Source organism: Budorcas taxicolor, chromosome 5 (assembly GCF_023091745.1).
Source record: "Budorcas taxicolor isolate Tak-1 chromosome 5, Takin1.1, whole genome shotgun sequence".
Lineage (NCBI taxonomy): Eukaryota > Metazoa > Chordata > Mammalia > Artiodactyla > Bovidae > Budorcas > Budorcas taxicolor.
The window spans coordinates 3810123-3819969 of record NC_068914.1 but is presented as its reverse complement, the minus strand read 5'-3'; the positions used below and the strand labels follow the sequence as shown (position 1 = coordinate 3819969).

The window sequence follows — 9847 nt, the reverse complement described above, 5'->3', positions numbered from 1 at the left end:
AAAAACTGCTGTATATCAGGGTGCGGAGGTGTTAGAGTGTCAACCAGGTCACAACTGACTGGTGGAAGCCCTATGCCGCTGTTAACACAGCAGCTCCTGCCTGGATGCTGATAGATGCAGGGCAGTACTGAATCTGGCCTCTGGGTGGCAGCATTGTGCGCTGTGGGCCTTCCTCTCTGATGGAGATCTAGGGGTGAAAACGTGCTCTGAGTCAGGGTGAGTTGCTGCAGCTGTAGCAGTCAGGATGCTTTGGATGCAAAGGAGGAAAACTATCTCTGGTCAAGTTAGCTGAGAAGATTAATTAGAAGGGTAGCTCGTCTAACATCACACAGCTGAAGGTTGGCAGAGTTTGGACTCACGTGGACACTTGTCTGCCTTCAAGTTCATGCTCTTATCAGCAACTGGCCCAAGATGCTGAGGTCCCGGGTGAGGGGAGGAGGTCTGTACGTTCGTGCAGCCTGCATGCTATGATATGTGCCTGAGTGAAGAGCGCACGTTTCATGGCCTGTTGCTTCCTCTCTCTGCAGAGCCCTGTGGTCCAAGTGTGCTGGCCCAGGCCCCAGGGGAGTGCTTCAATCTCACAGCCACTCCCCGGGCCAAGCCCTCCAGAAGCTCCGGGGGCTGACAGCTGCTGGAGGATCCACCTCACTCAGCTGGCTCAGGCTCTGTGGCCCCATGGCTACTGGGAAGGGAGTTCTGCAGAGCCCTTCAGCTGAAAACAGATGGCAGCTTGTGAATCTGAGCAGGGCTGGGGCCGGAAGCCGGTGCTACTGGAGGAAATGAACCACCTGGGCTCTGAGACTGCCCTGGGTGGCAGTGGCCAGGATGAGGCCTGTGCCGAAATGGTACTGTCAGTGGCCCCAGGCAAGCCCAGGCTGGGAAAGCTGATGCCCCAGAAGACTTGGTGGGAACAGGGGCAGAGCGCCTTCACAGAGGTGCCTCGGCTCAAGAAGAGGCTCGGGGGCGAGCAGGCCCAGGACAGAGAGCACAGTGGCCCTGTAGGCCAGCCTGGCCCCCAGCAGCTGACCCTCGATATCCCCAGGGACCTAACTGGCAGCACCTGCATCTCTGTGTGGCCCAGTGGAGCCTGCAGGGAGCAGAGAAGTGCCTTCAGCAAGCCAGCCAGGGGTCCAGCAGGGAGACTGGGACCAGCCTGTGTCTTTCAGGCCGGTGAACCTGCAGACGCCCTGGGAGAGCTGCTGGGACTCATCAACACGGTTGATGTCACTTGCTGGGGTCGACTTTCCCACTCCAAGCTTTTGGTGGGTGATTTCTGGAACCTGCGAACAGTGCCACCAAATGCTCCTCTCTGCGGCACTTTCCTGGGCGCCCCCAGGCTGTGGCTCAAGCACGCCACGGTCCAGATCCCCACGCCCCCATTGTCGTCCTCTACCAGCTCTTGGGCCCTGCTGCCCCCTACGCTCACCTCCCTGGGCCTGTCCACCCAGAACTGGTGCGCCAAGTGCAACCTGTCCTTCCGCCTGACCTCCGACCTGGTCTTCCACATGAGATCCCACCACAAAAAGGAGCGTGCGGGGCCCGACCTGCGTTCTAAGAGGCTGAGAGCAGAGGCCCTCACGTGCCCCATTTGCCACGAGTACTTCCGCGAGCGCCACCACCTCTCCCGGCACATGACTTCGCACAGTTAACAGGTGGTTTGGAGCAAGCGCTTGGCCGTGAGGCCAAGATGGCTCACAGGGCCTTCCTCTGAAAAGGCTGGTCACAGTTGTCTGCAGGGCTGTCTCCTGGGGCATTTGAGGATGAACAGCTCAGTCATAATTGGAAAAAGACAACCAGCCCCCATACGTGTTTTAAAGGAAGTAAAGTTGTGAAACAATGCACTTTGGTGATCACAGGGTATGGTGAAGAATAGGCACCAAGCACTTCTGGCATTTTCAGGAGTGGGGGCTCTTCTGTGCGCATAACTTCTGCTCCACATGGAAGCAAGTTTGGCACACCGCATGGGCTTTGGAGGCAGACAGACGTGGATTGGAATCCTGGCCCTTTCACATACTAGCCCTGAGCTTGGGCAGACTGCTCTGACCGAGTCCCAGCATGCTTCTCTGTAAAGTGGAGATGGTGGCACCTGTGTCTGAGGGATGTTGTCAGGATTATGTGGGAAGATGCGTGGCAAATGGCCAGCACATGCCTGGCAGTGTCACCACTAAGCAAAGAGTGCGATTGTCGTGGTCCAGGTTAGTCAGCTGTTGTTCACTGGCAGAATCTCAGTGGCAAACAGTGCAGGCCCCTGTTTCTCAGCGCTGGGTCTGTGAGTTGGCTGGTGTCGAGCCGGGCTTGCCTGATCTTCGTTCCAGGTTGCTTTTTCTCTCAGGACTCATGCTTCTCTCGTGGTTATGCCAAGAGCACAGAAGGACAAGTCCAAATACACAAACACATTTCAAGCCTCTGCTTCGGTCACTTCCACTAACATCTGCTTGGCCAAAACAAGTGGATGGCCAAACCCAAAGTTAAGGGGTGAGATGTGCATGGGGGCCAATAGGGAAGTCATGAGTGCGTGTATAATCCTACAGGGGCTGGAGGAATTGGGACCAATAATTTCAACCAACACCTGGTCCATGGTTATTCACATTCTGAATACGTGCAAATGGGAAAATGAAACAACACCCCCTCCCCTTTTAGTTCTCGGGAAGCGACCATAAAACCTTAAGGCGTGAAGCGCTGTGGGGACGGGGAGAGTTGTGGGTGCTATTTATCGTCTAATGCATGGCGTTTCAATACCTGTGCTGTTCATCCCCATTTGTCCTTATTCCTAATAATGCAAAATTCAGATCATAAACTCTGCTAAAACACAAGCTAGTTTGTGTGAAAGCCATTTGTTGGAATTTCTTTCAAAGTGCAGTTTTTTTTTTTTTTAATTGGTTTCCACTTCACGTTCAAGATTTTCTCATTTGACCTGCAGACCTCAGTTGCAGAACTCAGGCTTGTGGATAGAAAGGAGCTGGTGGGGGTCTCTGCCGGCTGCCATCCATCTAAAAACCCCCAGACTCCACCTCTCTCCATCGCCACGTCTGGCTCCCGCCTTGCCCGAGGCAGCTGCTTGTCCCTCCTGCCCACCCTGCCCCATCCCTCTCATTCCCACTCCCCGCACTTCCTACCTGCCCTCCCATCCACTCTCCATAGCCACCCATATATTCATTCATTTCTTGACCTCCCTGGGCATCTGGGCTGTGCCAGATTGTGTGCCAGGCCCTGTATGGCACAATGAGTTCAACCCATGGGTAGGGGTGGGGGTGCCCCTACCCTGCAGGGTGGGGGTGTAAGCTGAGCTGCAGAGTCCAGCAAGAGCTGGTGATTCAGAAAGGGCAGAAAATGCTAGGGAGAGCGTGTTCCTGAGATATAGGTGTCTGAGGCTGCTGCAAGGCACAGAGGGGCAGAGAGAGAGAGGATGCGACTCTTGGAGATGCAACGGTGGGAAGGCATTGAAGGAAAGGAGTTTGAGCTAGGGTCCTGGAGGGCAGGCTCCGAGAAGCCCTTCCAGGGGCCTCTGGCTGCAACAGGTAAAGTGGGCTGGAGGAGCGAAGACGTACCTCCTGAGCCACTGCCTCTCCATCTGGAAGGAAGAAGCAGGGTTCCCTAGAGCCACCCAGGAAGCACCCCCGTTTCTACAGAGAGGCTTGGAGCCCAGGGGCCCTGCAGGCTGAGTCCCTTTGGAAACTGCATGGAGCTAGAATTTGCCCACAGGGAGTTCTGCCCAGAAGGAGACTGAAGCTTTGGGGAGTCTCCCCCGCCTCCTGTCCCATGCGGGGCAGGAAAGGACAGCTCATGAGTTGGAACCTGAGACTCCACATCGCGCAGCAACATACATTATGTCATTTAATTTGCATGATATGCCCTGGAGATAGACACCTAATTCCCATTTTACAGCAGAAGAAAGTGAACTCCAAGAGGTCAACTGATTTTCCTAAGACTGTGGGTTCTGGAGAAGCCGTGCAAGAATAAGAGCCCAGACTGCCCCACTTGTGCTCATCCTTCCCAGCCTGCCACACGTCTGCTCGGCCCAGCTGGGCCACGTGGCATTGTGGGCAGGTGAAAAACTGGGGCTTAGGACCAGGCGTCGACTCCCTGTCTAAAAATTCAGCTGCCCCTGCCCTCCCCAGCATTTTCTGTTGCCCTTCTCTTGAGCACTTCATTTCTTACATACTGTTTTTACTGAATTGTCTGGCCTATTGTATCCCCCATCACTAGAATGTAAGGAGTATTTGCTGTGTTTTTCATTGCTATGTCCCCAGCAACTAGAACAATGGAGGCCAAAGCAAGTGTTCAACAGACCTTTGTAGAAGGAATGAATCAGATGCCTGGTCTGGCCTCACCCCTGACAAGCCAGCTTCTCACCAGGGTTTCGACATCTGTTAAGCTGCACGCACAGCTGTCCTCCTCTGGCTTGTTGGATTACTCCATAATTTCTTTGAAATCAGTTTGACATAAGTACACTAAAATAAAAAATGATTTCTAAGTAGAAATTTAGAACTGTAAGGGATCCTGCATTTCTGGTCCATCCCCTCACTTTATAGCAGTGAGCAGCGAGGTCCACCAAGAGCTGATGTTCAGAGTGATGCAGGGGCAGGAGGTGGTGAGGTCAAGGCTAGGACCCTTTAGATGTCTAGACCAGTGTGTCTTCCCTGCCCACCCATACTCCTCTGGTAAACTTGGCTATGGTTGCAAACAGAATGATTACTGATAGTGACCACATCACTCGTAAGCAAGAGAAACATTTTGAAAAAAAATTAATAAAATTAATTGAATGAAGAAGCACAAGAACACATCTCCAAACTTAACTTTTTAAGACAGAGTTCATTGTGGTAAAAACTGATATCGATGCAAGCTGTTTTGCTGACATTCAAATTGACCGACTCCGAGGTGACTTATGGAGGTGATGCCTTACAGTTTATTAATGTGGCATTTCCTCCTTGCCTCTAGGCTGGGTTCCAAAGTCCCCATGGCAGCTGAAGACTGTCTCATCCCTTTTCTCTCCCACCCTCCTGTATCTGCTGGAGAGCAGTCACTTTTAATCACAACTTTGCTCACACTCTCTCTGCCACCTTCCATCCTGGTTAAGAGTTGGCGGGTGAAGTTGCCACAAAACATCACATCAGCAGGTATGAATTTTACTTGACAATTCTGGAGTAAGAATTGCCACATTCCTTAAATTCTCTTTATATAATTTAATCTGTTCTTCACGCCAATCCTATTCTGGTAGTATAGGCTGTCTGTCTTTTTAAAATCCCTCCCCTGTCTCTCCAGTTTACAGAAAGTTCCCCAGCACCTCACAACTGAGAATACCCTCTCAGCATCAAACGGCCTCCCCATTCTGTGTCGGGGTCTTTGCCTCCACCCTCCAATGTGCTATGGATCTTCTCCCTGGATCTCAGCCCTGGCGGTTTTCTGGCAATGCCAGCATTAGGCAGGTAACACAGGAACCGCTGAGCCAATAGACAAAGTCTTGGCTTCCTTTTTGGACAATGGAAGGGAAAATACCTATAGTGGCTGGAAAAAATAGCAAATTATATTTTAATATGTGATCTCCCAAGTAGCAGCCATTCAATTAAGGTTTTTAAAAGTCCCCCAAGTGTGCTAATGAGGCTAAAATAAGACATTCTGAATTCACATCCATTTTAGTTCTCAATTTTGACCACGATCTGGTTTTCTTTCTGCTTTTCTCTGGAAGAGAAGTAAAATCTTAACAAGGCCAAGGTCCCAGATTTCTACTTCTGGCCAGTTCCTGAATCCTAGACCAGGGAGTCTAGTCAAATGGCTATAAAATTAGGTTAATGAAAGTGAGTGAAGCCCGTTGGGCTTGGGGGAGGGTGGCAAGGGAAGAGGAGGTAGGGAGGCCCTGAAACCTAGAGTGCATGATCTCCGGATGAGGGCTCCTTAGGGCCAGGCTGAACACAGGCCTCAAGCGAGGCCAGAGATCAGGACTGTATGTGACATTAGTTACCATTTATCCAGTTGTCTTTTAAAAGCTGATGGTCAGAATGGTTCAGGGTGAAGGAAGCGCATTAGAGGCGGCGGCAATGGGGAGGGGCAGGAGCCACCAGATGGAGACCTTTACTAAGATCCCAGTCTTTGAATTGACTAGGTGCTGGCCCCAGCCTTGCAGCCTTGCAATACCGCCCTGTTCCTCTGGCTGGAGGGAGAGGCCCTTACAGAGGGGTGAAAGTCAGCAGGAGCTGTCCGAAGGTGAACCCCGTATTCTTTCTTTCCTTGGGAGGTGCTGGTGCCCCCTGGTGGCAGCAGGCCTCCCCTGCAGGTCACTTCTCTTAAGAGCCTATTTGTATAATTTTTTTTTTCCTAGTAGAAGTCATGTGGGCGGTCTAAAGATCATATAGTAAGATATGAAAGCAATAGAATGAAGCTTCTATTTAAAAAACAAATTATTCTCCAATGTGTTTTTATTTGTGCCACGTCCTAGAAAAGAATTTTGGAAGGCAATTTTGAATAGGGGTTGGGGGAGTTAGTGCTTTCTGAAAGGAGGGTTGCCTTTCTTTACGTTTAACCTTTTGTTCCCCAACCATCTCATGTTTTCCTGGAACTGGAGACAGGAAGCCAGTGGCCTCTGATACCCTTATTCTAAGCTGCTTGGATTATGCAGCTATTTTCACTGCCAGCCACCCTGATCTGCAAGGTAGTAAGGAGGTCCTTAGGCCAGGTGGCAGCTAAATCCTGGAGAAACCAGGAGGTGGGAGATGGGTGCCCTCCAGCAGGGACCTTGGAGACAGGTTTCCTGGCTCATGACCGTGTTTGCGGCTACATCCTTTTACTTTCTGAACTGTATCCTCTCATTGCATTAAAGCTGTGTGGGTGGGCATGACCCTCCCTGAAACACAAACGTGTCTATGTGCTTCGTGTTGGGCTGCTTGGCAGATGCAGGCACACAGGAAGCCGGGGGGTGAGATGGGAGAGAAGCTGGCGTCCTATCCTCTGGTGCTTCAGCATGGTGCCTGGGAGCGGGGCCCAGCAACCATCCTGATCGTGAAGGCCCAGCATGTCTGTGACTGGGTATGTCTTGGGAGAGGGGTACACAGCCTCATCTAAACCCTCTCACGGGACATCAGTGGGTGCCTCGAGGGGCTCTCAAGCAGTGGGAGATGTGAGAAGATTGCACGGCAAAACAGTGGCCCTGGCTACAGGCCGGGATACAGAAATGGAGCAGAAGGCTGGTGGGGATTCAGGCACTGAGCCAGGACCTCAAGACAAGGGAGGGGGAGGGATGGTGCAGTTCATTGTACAAAAACAAAGTCTGTGTATGGTTGAAGCAGAAAAGGTTGTCTTGAGAGGAACCAGGGCTTCACCCAGTGTTGGGTGGGCAAGCTGGGGGCCCAGGATGAATAGTAAGCAGAAGCAAGGAGCTGCTCAGCAAGACCTCAGCTGTGGCCAGGCACAGGAACTGCCTCTGGAGGGCACTACTGCTGCCCCTGGTAAGTTGGGGCGTGGCCGTGCTGCCCTGCACACGTGACATCTGGCCGTCGCTGCCACTCAGCTTCCCTGGGTCACTTGCTGCAGAAATTAAAACAAAACAAAACATCCTATACAGGGGCCTCTGACTGGCCCAGGCAGGAACGCATGTCCAGCAGAGAGCTGGAAAAGCGCCCTTCCAGGGTATCTGGTTTCATGGTGGAGGAATGGTTATAGTGGACATTGGCCAAGCATGAGATTAACTCATTCAATGTTCCCATCCCCAGAGGTGCTAATATCTTGCCCATCGCATGGAAGAGGAAACTGAGGCACAGAGATATGAAGTAAGTTGCCCAGAGTCACACAGCTGGGCTTCCCGCCTGGGCAGGCTCAAGCTGGGACCTGGGCTCTCAGCCACCTCTCTGCTTCTGAGTGAGCCTGTTTCCCACAAGTTCACATGGAGCAATTCTCTGAGCACCCAAGGTGGGTGCAAATGCTGGTGGCCTAAACGAGGGCGAACAGCCACTGTGCTGAATGTGTGGCCGCCAGTGAATAACCGCTGACGTCTACGGCTCCAAGGCAGAGTCGACTCTGCGGAGACGGTAATAATGGGTGTCCAGGGTGTGAAGCTTGGAAGGGAGATCTGCGTGTGTCATCCACCCCAAGAACTGCTCCACCCCTTCCCCTGTGTAAGACGTTCAAGACCCACCAGGATCTTCTCCATCTGTGGACCCCACAACACCTACAAGACACCTTGAACAAAATAAGCTATAGTAAACGTCAGTGGTGCAAATCAAGGAAATCCAAATGATGTAAAAGGAAAACTCATAAAAAGATAAGCAACTGCTAATGATCACTATGATAGTGACTCAGGTATAGAATTTATTTCTTCTTCTTATATTTTTGGAATAATGCCTGCTGCATCTGGAAATAATGACATATGCTAATCATAGGAATTTAAGAAAAAGAGAAAGTATAAAGAAGAAAGTTAAAATATCACCCCAAATACTACCATCTAGAAGAAACCATTGTTTGCTTTAGGTAATCATCAGATAGCTATATATATAATATATATGCATGTATGTGTGTGCGTGTGTGTGTGTGTGTGTGTGTGTGTGTGTGTGTGAAAGAGAGAGAGAGAAGAGGGAGGAGGGAGATTCCTAGAGTGTAAGCATAGAAGGTGATCATACATTTGTCTGGATGGCAGTAGGTCTAATGAGGAAGAAGGTCAGATTACAGGATGTATGTTACTACTAAAATTCAATCATGCCCTGAATCTCTCTTGAATTTAGCAGGAGGAAAAGGAGCTGGAGTGAGATTTTGCCTTCCATGGGGGCTTTCCAGGGCTGGTTTGAGGTCTTCTAGCAGAGAAAACCCCTAGGGATTGGTGGTGGCCCAGATTCCCCAGATCTCTGAGGTCTGGGAGGGGGACTGATGAAGTCCAAGCTGTTCCTGGCCCCCTGAGGAAGTCACTGTGGCAACCACAGCCTGGACTCACCAGAGGGCCAGGCAGAACTTCATCCTCAGCACGCAGTCCTGGAGCCTGGGATTCCAGGAGCAGGGAAGGGGCATGGGGGCTCCCTGTCCTCCTGGCCTCGCCCTACCATGACTTTGAGCAGGGTCTTGGAGGTCTCTTATTTTTGGTCCCTGTGACTCTAGCTGAGCAGGGTTGCCTGGTCCCAGGACATCAGCCAGAGGTGTCTCATTTCCCCAGGCCACCCCTGGGCTCCAAGCCTCCTCCCACGGCTGGCCCAGATCCAGGGGAGGAGATCTTGGGCTCTGCCTGCCTCAAACTTCTCACCCTGTTAGGAGTCAGCTTGGTTGTCAGAGATGGCAGAGTGACAGGCTGCACTTGGCCGAGTTGGGCAGGTCCCCAGACTGCCACCCAGGGCCACTCTCCCCTCTGACAGCAACACTGCATGGTGAGAAGCTTCGTGGCATCAGAGCCCACTTTCGGGTCCTTGGCAGAAGCAGGAGAAGCGGTCATGGGAGGAACGTGAAGGAAAGATAGACTTATCGTGTACAATTGGATTGGGAGGGTTTGGGGCAGAGAGGAGAGGATTACTAAGCGAACCTGAAGTTGTGTTCGCGTGTCTGAGAACAGCTACCTGGAGGAACACGTAGCCTTTCAGCTTGATAGGCACGTGTGTTCATTGTGTGCCCACGGCCTGTGTCAGGCGCATGCCAGCTGGCAGCAATAGGAGATGAGGTGAGCAGGACATTCCTGTCCCTGAGTGCAACACAGCATGATGGGGACAGGCGTGGTCCCAGGGCACAGGGAGAGAGGCGCTCGAATGGGGAAGAAGCAGGCGCAGGGCGGACAGAGTGGGGGCAGTGTGGAGAGGGAGTGGGCGCTCTGGACCTCTGGGCCTGCACTGTCCCACGTGGGGGCCGCCAGCTGCAGGTGGCTGCTGTGAGCTGGACTAATGTG

General features: G+C 52.0%; 1 protein-coding gene across 1 annotated transcript; it reads left to right on the top strand.

The window, feature by feature from the left end:
- Positions 1 to 675: 675 nt before the first annotated feature.
- On the top strand, positions 676 to 1649 carry ZNF488 (zinc finger protein 488). The gene is given in 2 exon segments (XM_052639347.1): positions 676 to 730; positions 733 to 1649. Coding segments are annotated over 2 exon segments (972 nt in total).
- Positions 1650 to 9847: the final 8198 nt, after the last annotated feature.